The sequence below is a fragment of the Sturnira hondurensis genome, unplaced genomic scaffold (assembly GCF_014824575.4).
Source record: "Sturnira hondurensis isolate 20B ecotype Veracruz unplaced genomic scaffold, ASM1482457v3 Scaffold0013537, whole genome shotgun sequence".
Lineage (NCBI taxonomy): Eukaryota > Metazoa > Chordata > Mammalia > Chiroptera > Phyllostomidae > Sturnira > Sturnira hondurensis.
In genome coordinates this window covers 862,943-879,739 of record NW_028086168.1, presented here as the reverse complement: position 1 = coordinate 879,739, position 16,797 = coordinate 862,943, and the positions used below count along the sequence as shown (strand labels likewise).

At 38.7% G+C, this 16,797-nt stretch overlaps 2 protein-coding genes across 6 annotated transcripts in view; one reads left to right on the top strand and one right to left on the bottom strand.

The window, feature by feature from the left end:
• MED12L (mediator complex subunit 12L) overlaps positions 1 to 16,797 on the top strand; it is a 320,705-nt gene that overhangs the window by 251,769 nt on the left and 52,139 nt on the right. For 4 of the 5 annotated variants that reach the window (XM_037061801.1, XM_037061804.1, XM_037061805.1 and 1 more), the window contains exons 21-30: positions 434 to 575; positions 1,824 to 1,944; positions 2,293 to 2,394; positions 3,284 to 3,397; positions 6,564 to 6,763; positions 9,484 to 9,672; positions 11,054 to 11,128; positions 11,246 to 11,436; positions 12,458 to 12,619; positions 14,459 to 14,570. In XM_037061801.1, the coding sequence (XP_036917696.1) occupies positions 434 to 575; positions 1,824 to 1,944; positions 2,293 to 2,394; positions 3,284 to 3,397; positions 6,564 to 6,763; positions 9,484 to 9,672; positions 11,054 to 11,128; positions 11,246 to 11,436; positions 12,458 to 12,619; positions 14,459 to 14,570 (1,408 nt within the window). The remainder of the gene's footprint in view (positions 1 to 433; positions 576 to 1,823; positions 1,945 to 2,292; positions 2,395 to 3,283; positions 3,398 to 6,563; positions 6,764 to 9,483; positions 9,673 to 11,053; positions 11,129 to 11,245; positions 11,437 to 12,457; positions 12,620 to 14,458; positions 14,571 to 16,797) is intronic. The other variant, XM_037061803.1, reaches the window with a different exon arrangement.
• P2RY12 (purinergic receptor P2Y12) overlaps positions 1 to 16,797 on the bottom strand; it is a 44,326-nt gene that overhangs the window by 24,318 nt on the left and 3,211 nt on the right. The gene's annotated exons all lie outside the window — the stretch shown is intronic.

The window sequence follows — 16,797 nt, the reverse complement described above, 5'->3', positions numbered from 1 at the left end:
CCAACCATGTGCCTCTTATAAAAACCTATAACCTAGATGCCTCCTGAATGGGAATCAAACCCTGGACCTTTTGGTGCATGGGATAATGTTCCAACCAACTAAGCAACCCGGCCAGGGCTAATCTTTTTTGATGTGCTTAAGTTAATTGTATAGGTCAGATTTGTTCACAGAACTAAAGATACGCTTATTGACATCGGTACCGATTGTTGTTTGTTACTTGCCAGCACTAAACAATAGAAAGCATTTGCAACCATTTACTTTTATCTTGGGCCTCAGATTCTCCTGGGTTATTTGTCAAATGAGCATTATATATACTTGAATATAAGAAATGAATGGCTCACTTGATGATAGTAAAATACATGTTCATTAAGTATGTCACATGAGTAGTTCTTTTAATTACTTCCTATTATGTATATTCTTTTTCTCTTTTTAGGATTAATGACATAGCCAATTTCTCCTCCGAGCTGACAGCTTGCTGCACTGTTCTTAGTTCAGAGTGGCTGGGAGTTCTGAAGGCTCTTTGTTGTTCTTCAAATCACGTGTGGGGGTTTAATGATGTACTTTGCACTGTAGATGTAAGTGTTCTTTTCATTTAAAAACTCAACTGCAATTAAATATTTGATTTGTGAGTAATTTTTTTTAATTGGCTCAACCCTTAACTGAAATAATTGTAAAATTTTTTTTTCCTTCTCACTCTAAAAGTAGTCACCAGAGTGTGGTTGATTTTGCTGTGTTACATAAGAATGTCTAGGCGCCATTCGTTGGTCGTTCTTAGTGACTGTGTCTGGAAGTGATGAAGAGATACCTATTATATATCACACATTTCCACAAATATCATAGGCATGCATGATATGTGAATTTCCTAAAAATCTATCTCGATTCTTTATTTTTGCTTATCATTTCTCGGTGTAATATATGTTAACATATCATACATGTAACACCATTTTATACATTTAAAAACTACCTTCCAGTTGAATTTCTCAGTTCTGGTATCTCAAGACAGGTAGGACAAGCCTATTCCATTCATTCTGTGACTACCTAAGATTTTATATATGTAAAACTCCTATCTGTGGCCTGCTTTTCTATACAAAAAATTACACATTATTGTCTGTAACATTGTTCCTTAACCTCTTAGTTGTTTTTATTACACTTTACCTCTGAGCTGTTAAATGAGGTGATCTTTGTAAGTTGTTAACCAAAGTCCCTAGCATATACTACAACTCAATATAAAGGATGCTATTATAGATTTTTTAAAATATTGTTATTTTCTGCCAAAGTCTTGTGAGTTCTGTAAAGGTAGAAGTTTTACCCAGAATACATTTTCTTCCTGTTTTCTCTCTTTTTAAAATTTAGGCATCAATTGTAAATTTTCAGAGTTGTTTTTAAATCTAACTTTATATTAAAGACACATTGTTTGTTATTCCTAAAAAGAACTTCCAAACATTACCGAGGTTTGTTTTTCAATTAGGGCCTACTAACGGTTGGCCTTTAAATGACAGCGCATATTGAGTTCTGCAGAAAAGTTTTATTTTTGCTACATCTTTCAGGGATTTCTTTATTTTTCTTTTTTATTGTTTTATTTTTCAGTTATATGTACTCAAGATAGAGCTCAGTATCTTCTTATATCATTGGGATGTGGGGAAACCACATTCTTTGTCTTATGAAGTAGAAATAGGCCTAGAGGATAATAATCATGAGAAGTTATTTCACTCATTTGGGGATCTGAGACCTTATTGGTGTTGCCTACATTCTCTTAGATATTAATCTTACGTATTACTTTAGAGGGTATTAGGTATTAAAACATGTCAATGTTTTTCTTGAAGGTGAGTGACCTTTCATTCCATGATTCATTAGCTACTTTCATTGCTATTCTGATAGCACGACAGTGTTTCTCCCTGGAGGACGTCGTGCAGCACGTCGCGCTCCCCTCGCTCCTCGCAGCAGGTGACGGCATCCGTTCTTTGGTTGTGGTCTTGGTGGGGTGGTTTCTAAGAAAGCCCTGCGAGTAGCATTTAAGGGTATGTGCATTGGGCAGTGGTGTGGCATCATGGGAAAGACGACAAGATTGTAAATTTTGTTCTACACAAAGCGCTATGAATCCCCATGGATATTAGTGCCCGTTTTTGAGGAAGCACAGACATCTCGGTTTCTCAGAAAAGCATGGCCAGTGCCTTACTTTTTACCATAAGGAACATTTCTCTATTTATTCTAAAAAGTGTAACTTAATAGAAAACCTGAAGATATGTTCTTGAGTATGTTAGAAAACTTGCTTTCAAAATCCTTCTTCCCTAGCTTGTGGAGACGCGGACGCTGAGCCTGGGGCGAGAATGACATGCCGGCTCCTGCTTCATCTCTTCCGAGCTCCCCCCGCCTGCTTATTACCCCAGGCAGCCGGTGAGCTGAGCACTGAGAAGTCTGATGACATTTTCCTTTGGAGCTACAGGTTCTAAAATGACCACGTGGCTGTCCATTCTGTCATTTCCTCCCTGACTCTGGTGGGCCTGCTTCCGGCCGAGGAAGGGGTGCAGTGACGCCACGGAGAGGGCTGTCGGCACCTCTCCCTTACGTCATACCCGGATGTGTTGAGAAACTCAAATCCAGAGTTAACAAACAGTAAAAATACTTTTGCTCTTAGGCCAAGCCATGCTGTGGGGCAGCGTGATCCTCTAACACACTGTGCATGGTGGTTATGAACCACATCACAGCAGCTTAGCGCAGTGGTGATTCATTTACTCTTTTACTCAGGCGAAGGGAGCAAGGTGAGCTGGGCATGTTAGTGAAGTCTGTTCCTGGAGATCATTTCCATATTGGGGGGTGTGTGTGAGCATAAGTGTATGAAAATCCTACTAATGTTTTTGACTCCTCTCAGGAGCCAAGACAGTAATTTTTGGACCATAAAATGCACCTAGGTTTTAGAAGAGGAAAATAGGGAAAAAATTTTGAAGCAAAAAATGTTGTAAAATATTTAATGACATAAATAACATAATATTTCACCAATGTAAATGTAAACAGAACTCAACAGCAGCATTAATAACCACTATTCCTCCCAAATCGGTGGCGGGGGTGCATCTTATAGTCCGAAAAATACAGTGATTGAAAGGAAAGGTTAAGTAAGAAGTACTGGCAATGTTTCTTAGTAAGTCCATGAAGCACCAGTTAGAGCTAGCTAAGGGCAAGTAAGCACCCACAGTCTAACAATGGCAAGCCCTGCTGACTGTAAGTGGTTACAAAAGACTGTTCGTGATGGTGACGAGACATAAAGGGTTTGTTGTTATTCTCGTAGGCAAACCTTTCCCTGGAATACGATCATCTTGTGATAGACACCTCTTAGCTGCTGCTCACAACAGCATCGAAGTGGGAGCGGTGTTTGCTGTTTTAAAAGCGATTATGATGCTTGGTAAGACTGTCCTGGCACTAAGCTTGGTTAATCACCAGAAGTTTAACTCAATTTTATAGTATTAGAGATGTTTTTCTTACTACTGTTGTTCTCCTGGAAAAAAATGAGTTGGCTTTCCCCAAGTCCAAGTTTAATTGGAGTCTGAGGAGTCTGGCCTTTCCTACAACATAGGTGGAATTTAAATATAACACCTTTTTTGGGTGGTGTTTTAACTGCATGCTAGCTCATTCTGACGTGATATTGATCCTCTAACATCTGGGTTCTTTTGCCTTCATTTGTTGGCATAAGTCACACTTACTGATGGACACAGAAGACCCGGTGACCTAACCAAAGTTTTAAATTTCATGTTAGATTCCAGGAGTAAAACACCAGAAAACCTGGGCTGTAATCTTAGTGTCCTGTTTCCATTGTGACCCTGAACAGGTTTATATCTTTGTACTTTAGTTTTTCTTACCAATCAGGTGAAAATTGCGTTGAGATTGATATTACAGACATACCAATATTCGATATCACAATTTTTTTTATATATTTCATGATGTCCAGGATGCATTTTATGTTCTTACTGGTTTGCGTCCTCCCGGAGTGGTAGTACCACCTTTTCTATTCATCCGCAGTACAAAACCATAAGACATGTTTATCCCATGAATCAGTCAAGAGAATGATTGGGGACTCTTGAATTCACACCGTCCAGTATGAACTCCCCAACTTCGAGTTCCCTGTTTTGGTCTTCACTACACAAAAGTTATCTCTTACGTTCTGAAGGAGTCCCCTTTGATGAGAGTAGAAAGTACTGCATGGATAGGATGAGTCTTAAAGAATACGTTTGAGGATATACCCTTTCCGTTCATACTCTGACTTGGGAAGTGTTATTTGGTGGTGACAAGGGAGGAAAAGCAGGGTTCTCGTAAGACAAATAATTGAGTTCATTTAAAAATATCTACATATACCCATGTGTATACACATTGTATACATCTATAAGTATCTAATATTCCTGTTAAACACCCGTGAATTACGTAGCAGAAAGAGAAAGGTAGAGTCATGGGGGGCGTACAGCCTCCTCTGAGCTCAGGAGCAACAGTGTTAACAGCCAGCATGAAGCGGTCATGTCAATAAGTAAAATTTCTGCACTCTCATGGTGTTTGGAAGGAAAGATGGCTGGTCAGTTCTGTTTAATTAATAAAAATAGAGACCTTGAAGTCAGAACTCCCCTTTTTACTGTGGTATCTAACGTTCATCAGAGAAACTAAATAGATTTTCCATAAACTAATGTTGGAAGGGTGCCTGCATAAGTCGTAGGCACCATTTTAATGGCAGAAACCAAAATGTGTGCAACGTAGATATTGTTTCTTTGGTTTGAATGACTGGTTTAATTCCAGATAAAATTGGCCAACCTGTTTAAATATCCAAATAGCCATAGTTTACTGCCTATGCATAATCACCAGTTCATTTTTCTTTGATTGCCTGTCCTTAACCTTTTTAAATTGGCCTCAGTTCTCGGTAGATTCTATAGCCTTGTAAGCACTGGAAGGTTCTCCAGGTCAGAGAGGTCAGGATCAGGCAGGTTGTGGCAGCAGAGCCCTGGGCCAGGCCGTCACCAAACACTCTTGTTTGTTCTGGTGTCTGTGTGACTGCAGACGGTTCTGGCATAGCCTCCATGGTGCCCAAACGTCCAACCTGATGCGAGGGTCTCCTAGTCAGGGAGTAGCAGCAATGCTTGTTGTAGTTCTTCGTTTTCGCTTTTGTAGAAGCTTTAATTTATCTATCTCACATGTCCTAACCACTGTTTTCTCAAGCCCTGTCCATCAGGACCTATTTTGAGTTCGGGAGATAGGACCGTTTTATAGAATTTGGTTTTTAATGTCTATAGTAGTTTTATTTTAAGGTGTAAAAATAATTATTTGTATAACCAAAGTTGGGAGAAAGCATGCTAAATTTTGTACATGTAGAATATGGCCTTTCTTTCAGGTCCTAAAGAGTTCTGTTAAATTAAATAAACTTCTATGGGTGAAGTGAAATTGGTAGTTTTTGTATGTTTTAATGAGAAGTATATATAATAGATAGTAGGGTATTGGTGAGTTGAAGTGTATTTTTATTCCTCTCACCCTCTTAATGATTCTATAAGAAAATATTCAGTAAGCAATTCTGATTTTTCAGATTTTTTCAGCAGAGTGATAACTTTTTCTTGGTTGACCTGTGGGTTTTAAAAGACTTTTGGCATTGACCTGGGCTTGGTTTCGCCCAGAGTGAGGCAGCAAGGGCCTCCTGTAAACTCATTTGGTGTTGGCTCTGGGACATGTTCTCTCTCAAGGCTTACAGTCCTGTGGGTAAACAGGCAAAAGTTTGGGGACTCTGTGTCAGCTGGCAGTCTCTATTACCAAAAGTATTTTATTCTTTCACCTTCGAAATATGATAGTTATTTCTCTTTCACAGGGAGAGATTTCTTATTTCTAGATATTCAGCCACTCTGCTCAGTTTTTACCGCAGAACTTTTTTTTTAAATAAGGGAAACACTTTCCTAAGCTTCATTTTATAGAGGGTAGTAGAGACTAGTGAGATGAAGTTTTCCGATTTGGTCTTTACGGAGAGGACAGTGAAAGGCATGGGTTATTCAATGAACGCCCTGTTTTCCAGGGCTTCCTTAGTATGCATTGCCCTTTTCCATTCCCAGGGAAATAAATCTCTGTTGTCAAGAAGTTGATAGTAAGGTGGGCTAAGGCAAAACTTTTCTCTTGACCTATGGATAGAAAATAAGTCATTGTAAGAGAAGAAATGGAAAAGGGACATCTTGAAGGGTGAGTAACCCATTTTTTCCTTGTCTACAAGTCAAATGAATCTGAATATATTCATGCTTGACATGCTGGTGAAATCGATGTTCTGTGATTATTAAGTGTGATTTTTAATGGCCTTTCCAAGTTTGGGGAAAGCATACTTAATTCTATAAACAAAATAGATCTTGAACTTGCTTTTTGCCTCATGTCTGATGAAACTTCTCTAGGTTCTTGCATTTATCCTCTTGATCCATTCTCTTCATTGCTGAACTACTATGTGATAATGATACCTACCATTCACATACTTGAAATCCCCGAAAGCTTGCCTCACTTACTTTTCAAATACTTGACAATATTTTGAATTTGTGTGATTTTGCTTTTGTGATTCTGTTATTTAGGAGATGCCAAAATTGGCAATAACAATGTCAGCTCTTTAAAGAATGATGACTTCAGCATGAGGGGTTTACGACGCGATGGGAATGCTGATGATATCTGGACTGCCTCACAAAATTCAAAGTCCTGTGGGAAAGGCATTTCCATAGAAACTGCCAATTTAAGAGAATATGCTAGATATGTACTGAGGACTATCTGTCAACAGGTATTGACCCTTAAGTTTGAATATGTAACTGTCCTTTTGGAAAGAGATTCTCACTATTGTACAACACTTGTACATAGATGGACCTTTTTTTTTTCCTGCTAACTTTGTTTTGAAATAATTTCAAATTTACTGAAAAGTTGTAACAGTAATAAAGAATTCTAGTATATCATTTATACAGACTCATTAACGTTTTACATTTTGCCACATTTGCTTTATAATTCTATATGTGTGTTTAAATGTGGTACATATACTTAAAAATTTTTTTCTGACCATTTGAGAGTAGTTGGCATACATTATTCTTTTTTACTTTTTAATACTTCAGTGTTTATTAGCATAAGCAAAATATAGTTTAAAACCTCAGGAAATTTAGCATTGGTACAGTAATTTTTTCTCACCTATAGGCCACATTCCAATTTTGTCAATTGTCCCAATTATGTTGGATTTGTCTGAAGTTTCCTGTAGATTAGCTTCAGATTATGCATTCCTGGCCAAGATACTACAGAAGTAATGTTGTGTTCTTCTCAGGTAATCACATCTGAAGGCACATGATGTCCATTTGCACCTCATTGGTGATGTTAATTTTGATCAAGATGTCTCCATTGTATGATTTCTCTACTGTATAATTATTTTTCCCCTTGCAGTTAATAATCAGTCTTTGGGGAGACACTTTAAGACAAAGCAAATATTCTCATCAAACTCCCTCATTCTTCCCTAAGGAAGAGCCTACCCTTATATTTTCCCTGTTATTTATATTTATTTATTTTCTACATGGATTATAATTTACTGTCCTTAGTTATTTTCATGTTCAGATTGTCCCAGATTTTTCCAATGCAAATCTTTTCATGTTGGTTGTCATGGTATTTGGACATATCTTTATCTTGTTTTTGTTTTTGTTTTTGTTTTGTTTTTATAATGTTATGTCTCCTTTGTACTTTTTCTGCCCCAGACCTGGAGTTACTCATTGGTCTTAGTTAGTCAAGGGTGGTATTTAAAAACCAAGGTCACCACTGTGTATGCTCATTGCCATGGGCCATGTGTGTTCATTGCTTCTAGGCTCTTTCAGCAGACAGAGCCAAGGAAAAAACATCTACATACATAAATGTGTGGGTAAACCATGGGTTCATACTGATATATTTAATACCATTTCAACCCTATGAAGTTCTTCCCCCTTTTCTACAGTAAGAACCCCTACTCCCAATAACATTAACCCATTTACTGTTTGCTTAATTCTACAGTATACCTGTAATAGTTTCAGAATTGGTACACTCATACCACAAGGAAAAACAAGCCTACTAAAAGGATTTGAAGATTTGTTTATCGTTCTTCCTTAAGGGTTTACAGTATTGTATTAAAAAGTCATTTGGATTTTCTCCTTCAGTGTGTATTATGTTACTCAGTTGATGCAGAATTCATTTTATTTGTTTCTGTTTACATTCAGTTTAGATTTCTTTCTTCCCCCAGCTCTGTCTTAAGAATAGCATGCTTCCACACGTCAACTGTGCAAAAAGGTGTACTCAGCTATGAGTCCTCTTTCTCTTATCCCTTCTACTTCTTTATCACTCCCCACCTTAGGTGATTGATTTTATTATTTTCTGGTTTAACTTTTTATGTCTCCAATTTTTTAAATTTCTTTTTTCTTATCAAAAGAATCATGGCATATCATATATACTCTTTTTCACTTTCCTAATGTTGACAGGGTCATGTTTTTATTAAGGTGTATTATAACTATGGTAAAAGTTAGCTAAACAGTTATATAGATAGGTATTAAGAGGGTATTGGGTTGTTAATTGGTTTTCAACCATGAGGGTATAGTAGAATTACCTTAGGAGTTAAAAATTTTTTTTGATGCTTTCAAATATGACTGATATCTGGTCTCACTCTCTAAGATTGACTTTGTTGACTTATTGTAGAGCCTGGGCTCGAATGTTAGCAGGCTCCTCGGGTGACTGTGCTGGCCGGCCAGCCTCAAGCCCCCTGTGCAGTGGTTACGAAACAGGTTTCCTCCAAAACAGACCTGAGTTCACATAGGGCTCAGAGACAGCTGGTGATCTCTTAGCTCATTTAGTATGAGTTTTCCTTTGAAAAAATGTTGAAGAAAAGGCGATAGGAGTTTAAATTGGTAGACACTCTCTGGGGGCCAATTAGTCATATACATTAACAGCCTTAGTTTTTGCTGTACTTCTTACCCTGCAGTCGCACTTCTGTGACACTGTCCTAAAAAATAATTATACAGAGAATAGATGTGCACAAATACTTACTTATAATAGTATAAAAAAGGGAGACACTTTTTTCAATGTTATATTATGTTCTATTCAGTAAAATATACTATAATGCATTCTATAAAAAATGGCATATTGTGGTGTAGACTCATTGTCCTTGTAGCAAGTTAAAAATACTGATTACAAAACAGTTCCTAGAGCAGGAACCCATTTTCTAACTGAAATATGCCAATATTTTCCTTACTTTTCTTTTCTTTACTTATTTTTACGTATCAGTGTTTAAAAAACTCTTTAGCCAAGGTTTTCCTTTGTGTTTTTAAGAAGTTAAAGTATTAGAAACTTTGTTTTCAAAACTTTTGCCACCATTTTTTGTGTGTAATATTTTATTAAAGGGAAGATTCCTGTCTGCTTTATATTCCATTGTGTACCATGAACTTAGTATGTATTACATATGCCTGTAGAAGTCTATGCCTACTAGTCTAACTGCTGCATTATTTTTAGGAATGGGTAGGAGAACATTGCTTAAAAGAACCTGAAAGATTATGCACAGACAAAGAACTCATACTGGACCCCGTGCTTTCAAACATGCAAGCACAGAAACTGTTGCAGCTTATTTGTTATCCTCACGGCATTAAGGAATGTCCTGAGGGGGACAACCTGCAAAGACAGCACATTAAGCGCATTCTGCAAGTGAGTGATGATCATTTAAGAGTCATGTTTCTGTCACTTGACACATTCTTTGTAGTTGTAACCAAAATTATGGTCTCTTTATCATGGCTAACTAATTCTTCTCAACTAATTCAATTAATTCACATTTTTATTCTCCCCATTTTATTTATTTTTCAATTTAAAATATTTATTTCTTTTTAGAGAGAGGGGAAAGGAAGGAGAAAGAGTGGGAGAGAAACATCAATGTGTGGTTGCCCCCCAGTGTCCCCCACTGGGGACCTGGCCCACAACCCAGGCATGTGCCCTGACTTGGAATTGAACAGGTGACCCTTTGCTTCACAGGCCTGCGCTCAATCTACTGAGCTACGCCAGCCAGGTGTAGGGCAGTTCTCCTCATTTTATGTTCTTTGTTATTGCCACACTTTATAGCTGGCTAGCTATAGGTAGACACTGCAAATTACGTGTAGTCATTGCATAAATATTGATATTTTAAGTCAGTACCGTAATTGCATGAAAATAAGCTTTGTAGGGGGACTGTTAAATGTTTTATTCAAAAAATATTGAAATCACTTTGGAATAGAGTCACTTAGATCGATTTTGACAGAAAACATGTTTATCTTAGTTATTTCTAGTGCCCAGCTGAATGAGGCACATTATTTTAATGTTGCTATGTATTTCTTTGTGTTTACAATAAATGTGTGTAATAGGCTTGGCAGCCTTTCGATCTGTATATATACCCATTATTGGAAAGTAGAATGTTCCTGTGAAATATTTTGTAAGCAAACATGGTAAAAAGTGAAGAATCAGTTACCATTAATTTATGTGGAAACTTTTTTTAGCATTCCCAGACCCCAAATTTAATGCACATATGTCTTTATTTCATTCACTGTGACCAAAATGCTTAATTATGTTAGTTTTATGCTAAGTGTAGCACTCCTACAAGCTCTCTTGGGGCTTTTCTGATCTTTAAGAGACACCTTGCTACTGAATGTACAAAAAGATCAAGGAAAAGCACAGGTGGCCACAGGCACGGTTCAGAGTCTTGATCACTCAATACTGAGTGTGGTTCCCTGGGAAAGAGGTTCGCAGGGCCATTGTCACTGCTCAGGGTGGCTGTCTCCGTGGCAGCTCACTGCACAGCAGACCCTGAATGCTGTGGTACTATTTTCACACTCTCCAGATTTCCTTCCGTTAGCCAGAGCAGGTGTCATGTAGGTCTTTTGTGAAAGTGAAGTGGCAGACTGGCTTCGCACAGTCTGTTGAAAAGCAGGGGATCCCTGTAGGCCCCTTTATTGAAAGTGGTTATTCTACTCTTCTCTGAGGTAGGGAATTCTGCAGGGACTTACTATATTTTAAGATGTGCTTATCATTCCTAATGTATTTTTATTTCCGTTTTCCCCAGAATCTGGAACAGTGGACACTGAGGCAGTCCTGGCTAGAACTTCAGTTAATGATTAAGCAGTGCTTGAAGGATCCTGTGAGTATATCTGAAAGTCACGTAGATGTGTAATATTTTACAAAAAGCAAAGACATGTTGATGTTTGAGAATAAAGTAGAATGTCTGTGTGCTAGTATTTTTTGTGTCTGACGCTAGGGCTCTGGTTCAGTGGCTGAAATGAACAACTTACTGGACAATATTGCCAAGGCAACGATAGAGGTGTTCCAGCAGTCTGCCGACTTGAACAATAACGCCTCTAACCCTGGTATGAGCCTCTTCAACCCAAACGGGATCGGAAGCACTGACACAAGTAGCCCGAGGCAAAATGGAATAAAGACATTCCTAAGGTACTTTTCCTGTAGTTTTATTAGTCTCTTGTTAATTTTCCACATGTAACAGGGTGTTGTATTTGCATAATGTAGTATTTTTTTCATGAGGCAACAGGAATGAGAGGAAAATACTTCTGTCAATTATCATTATTTAATAATATGATAAAGGATAACCCTGCGGGGTGGATGATATCTTAGTGTTCTAAATAGTGAGTCAATCAGGCCAGCTCCTTGGAACCACAGATGACACATTCAGGATGGATTAATTTTCATAGTGTCCCCTGAGGCTGCTCTGCTCAGTGGTATATTCTTTATATAGGAAACAGTTTCTTCTGCCTTCTTTATTAATTGGCAGTTTTGTACAAATGATAATCATGAAAGGCAGATTTCCTTGTATTTCATCATTTTGCCAAGTGGACGTCAAGGTTGTCCATCCTTTTGATGTCTCTGAACCACACACTGGAAGAAGAAGAGTTTCTTGTGCCACACATTAAATGCATTGCAACACATAATCACAAAAAATCTCATGTTTTAAGTAAATTTACGATATTGTGTTGGCCGCATTCACAGCCGTCCTGGGTTGCGTGCAGCTCTTGGGCCGCAGGTTGGACACCCCTGGACTATAAAGTATAACTAGTAAATTCTAAAACTTTAAAAACTGGTTATCAGTATGCTTAAACATAATCAGAACATTTCATATCTCAATCATGACAGAAAAGTGTATTGCTTGTTGGACAAAAGGACTATTGCTAATCAGAGAGCCAGAATCATGGAAAAAGACTTTTATAGATTTTTTAAAAACTTTAGTTACAGTCACCTCCCAGAACACCGTCTTTTATTACCTTCCATAAGCATGGGTGGAAGTGTGTGCAAATAGCTGGTATTTGGCAAGAGGAACAATAGTATAGAAATAAAAGGGAAATTGTAGAATAATCAGTATGTCTTGTGCATAAAAGTTTTACATCAGAATTCCTGTTCTAACCGTGAGAGCAGAGAAAAAGGGTGCCTCACTGGGTGTAACGCGTGTTTCTGACTCCAGTTCCTCTGAGCGCAGGGGCGTGTGGCTGGTGGCCCCCCTGATTGCCAGGCTGCCGACCTCTGTGCAAGGAAGAGTGTTGAAAGCTGCTGGGGAGGAGCTGGAGAAGGGACAGCACCTGGGCTCTTCTTCCAAAAAGGAAAGAGACCGACAAAAACAAAAAAGGTATGGCCGGCAGGTGTGCCTCTTATGTAAGATTCTGAAGAAGAACATCTCGCACTCGGCAAGTGTGCATGATTGCCGCCCCTCGAGTTACTGAAATTTTGTCCTTAAGTGAAATCGCAAGCATTTTGTTAGGTAAGGCACTGTTCCTACCAAGCGTCAGGTTATAGCATTTACCACGTAAGTTCTCAATTCTGCGTATCCAGATCACTGCTGAGGTATTAAAAATACAGACTTCTTAGCCCTACTGCGTACCCACTGAATCAGATCTGGCTATCCACTTGGTCCCTATGTTCTACTTTTAATTTCTATTCTTTTTTTTTTTACTTAGATTTTTTTGTTTAAAATGCATAGAATTACTTCTAGTTCTGTCTTATTGGACCTTGAAATAGTTACTAATATTTTTAGCATTTAAGACTCTTGTTCTAGATTAGACATTAGAACGCATAAACCACAAAATTTAATGTTTTCTTAGTTTATTTTATGCCCTAGAAAAGATCTCAAATAATTGTCTTTGAAAACTGACTATGATGAGGAAGACTAAAACCACACTCAAATGTGAAAACGCGATAAATTTAGCACCATAGCATAAAGGGAAATAATAAAAATTTCTTCCACTTAAAAAAAAATTTGAACATACAGGTTTCTTTTCCTCTATCAATAACATTTTGGTAGCTGCCATTTATTGAGCTCTTACAAGATGCCAGCCCCTATATAAAATATATTTCATACATTCTCAAACTTTTAAAATCTCACAGCAATCATGCAGTAAGTGCTCTTGTTATACACTTCTTACAGATGAAGAAATTGATGCACTGAAAAGTTCAGTTAATTTGTTAAGGACACACCACTAAAGAAATAAAAAGCTGGGGCTTCAACCCAGGTGGTCTGGCTTCTAAGCCTGCCCTCTAGACTCCAGTCCATTTGGCAGCGACCTACCTTTGAGTGTATTTTGTTGCTTGATTGTTCCGTCATGCTTGCCAGCACTCAGTAACCAGCCAGGTGACGCAACTCACTTCTCAAACTGTCTTAACTAATGGGAGATTGTGTGCCCATCACTTCACTTGTGCACAGAGAGGACAAACGGTATTAAAACATTTCAAAATGGCTCTTCCGAACTCAATCTCTCTCAGCTCTGCTGATGTAAAATGAAATATTTTGGCCTCAATCTCATTTTAAGCTTATCTTTCTAGTTTGATAATTAGTTTATCAGTATGATTCATTAGTTGTTCTCTAATAATTGAAGAAGTCTTAATAGAATTTTCACCAAATGTCTTAAACACCTTTTCACGTTGAGCCTTTGAGGTGGGGGGGGACTGCGCACTACAAGTCACCACCAGACACTCTGTTTGGGGTCCGCAGGCCCAGGTGCTAACCTCAGCCTCATCAATAAATGCTGCACTCTTTAGTCTTAAGAAATGTGCTGAAAACTAAAATAAGTGCAACAATTGGATTGGCTTGGACCTTAAAAGAAGAATTTTGTGTGAGAGGAATTTTTACATTTTTTAATTTTACTTTGTGTATAAATTGATATTGCTTCTCATATGTATTTTTAAATGCAGCTAACTTATATAAAATACAAATCCTCCTCTCCATGCACCCCCCCCTTACACACTCATTTGCAATATGAATTTATGCTAGTTTTGGGAATGCCTTCGATATTAAATTATTTAGAAGCATTACAGTAGCTTTTAACATAATTATTAGAGATATAATTTAACTCTCCATTTGAATGGAGAATTAAATAAATATGAATCAATAACTGAAGGGCAAGGAATTGATGTTGCACAGGAAGTAATCCATTCTTTCTAACTAGATCTGCTGTTATTACTTCCTTTGTAGTATGTCTCTTTTGAGTCAACAACCATTCCTCTCACTGGTTCTTACCTGCCTTAAGGGACAAGATGAACAACGAGAAGGCCTCCTAACGTCTCTCCAGAATCAAGTTAATCAGGTAAAGCAGCAGTCCCCAACCTTTTTGGCACCAGGGGCTGGTTTTGTGGAAGACACTTCATGGTGAGGGGACCAGGATGAGGGGGGTGGTTTGGGGGTGGTTCAAGCGCATCACACTCAAGCTCCCCTCCTGTTGTGCAGCTCAGTTCCTAACACCCGCACACCCGTCCCAGTCTGCGGCCCAGAGGTTGGGAACCCTGGAGATAAAGTATGGTAGAGAATTAAGCCCAGCAAATATCTTTCCAATGGCATTAATTTGGTTTCTTTTCAAATAGTAAGATTAAAGTAATAAGGACACACCACAATTTGACTAGATGCAGGGAGGCATATTCCACGCCCTGTTCTCCTACCAAGCATTCTGGTCACCACGAGATTAACAATTTTAATTAACTATGCATTGGGTAAAATCTACAGTCTATAAAAGACACATTTTTCAACATTGCACCTGACCTTGGCATATCTGCTCCTCTTCTGACCTTGCCTCAAGGGAGGGGCTCTGGAGTAGCCCGGTCCCTGTCGGCCTGGCAGTAAGGCTGGAATAGAGCTCCAGGCCCTAACTGGCTTCCGCATATCAGGCAGGGTCTCAGCTCAAGCCCTATAGATTCAGAAACTCGATTCTATTTCACTGCTAGAGCCAGACTGATGCCAGTCAAGTGCACAAGATACTCATTTAGAAATCAGAAGGCATTTTAATTCTTTTATAAAGAATATGTACTTTGCCTTTCCACCAGCTACAATTCCCCTGGCACTTGCATTCTCTCTGTACCACAGGAAACTGGTGACCACATTAGCAACTCGAGATCATGGAATAGAGCAGGTGGTTAGATCTTGTGGGGTGTTTTATCCTGCTGCAGAGCCCAGTGGAGCCCTCCTGTGGTGCTGGGGCTCTATGACACCACGCTTTTCCTTTGAGTGGTATAGATAAACATGAACAAGGACGCTAACTTGATTCTCCTATTGTCTCCTATGTTTGGATATGACAAATCTGTTCTCTGCACAGTAACCAGAGTGATCCTTTTTAAATCACCATGAGCATTAAAAAGGCAACAAATTCATAGCTATCAACAACTGAATCCAAAAACAAAACAAAAACAACCCAAACTAAGCAAACAACCAGAACAGAAACAGAAGCTTAGATATGGAGATCATTTGCAGGGTTATCAGCTGGGAAGGGGGAGAATGGAGAAATGGTACAGGGAATAAGAACTATAATTGGTAGGAACAAAATAGACAGGGGGCAGTGAAGAATAGCATAGGAAACGGAGAAGCCAAAGAGCTTACATGCACGACCCATGGACGTGAACTAAGGGGGCAGTACTACTGGAAGGAAGAGGGGTATCAGTTGAGGGAGCCAAAGGTGTAAAAATTGGGACTACTGTAACAGCATAGTCAGTAAAATATAATATAAAATAGAACAATGTGAATCATATATATTTTTTTGGTAACCAAAATGCTGAAATGATTCTTACTATACCTCGAATAGAAATCAAAGTCTGAGCCAAAAGGCCTCACACGAAATGGCATTGGCTCTCACTTCTCCCTTGGTTCCTACTAGTCATGGCCTTGCTCGCTCCACTCTTTTCATAGTTGCCCCGTGGCTGTTCCTTGAACTTGCCAAGAAAATTCTCATTGAAGCGCCTTCGCATCTTCTCTTCATCTGGAAGGCTTTCCTCTCATATATGAGCATGGTCATCTCCCTCATTCATCAGGCCTCTGCTCAGATACCACCTCCTTTGTGAGGCCCTCCATGATCACTCTAAAAATAGGACTGTGGTCATTCTCTGTCCCTTGTCCTGGTTCATACCATTTGTTACACCTGATTTCTTGTCATTGGTCCTGCTCCTTGAATGCGAGCTCCATGACAACTTGTGTGCTTTATTAGCTATCATGCACCCTTAAGTCAGCCTTGGGAGATGGGGGAAGTATTGTTCTCTTACCGTGCAGTGTACATACACGTCATCTGTTGGGGCTGGTCTACTTTTACATGTAACTCGTTTCAACTCTTTGAAGATGATACTCATTATTTAACACCATTATTTCAAGAGCACGGCAGTGTGGGTTTCTTGGGAAGACTTGTTTTTTTGCTCATGCCATCTGGATTTGGGGAGTGGCCCACGTAAGCCATTTCCTAAGTAATCTTTCCCTTTCCAACATTACTCTGAATCAGTAAAGAAGCACTCACTGTATAAATTGATATACCACTTGACTAATGTACACATTGTCATATC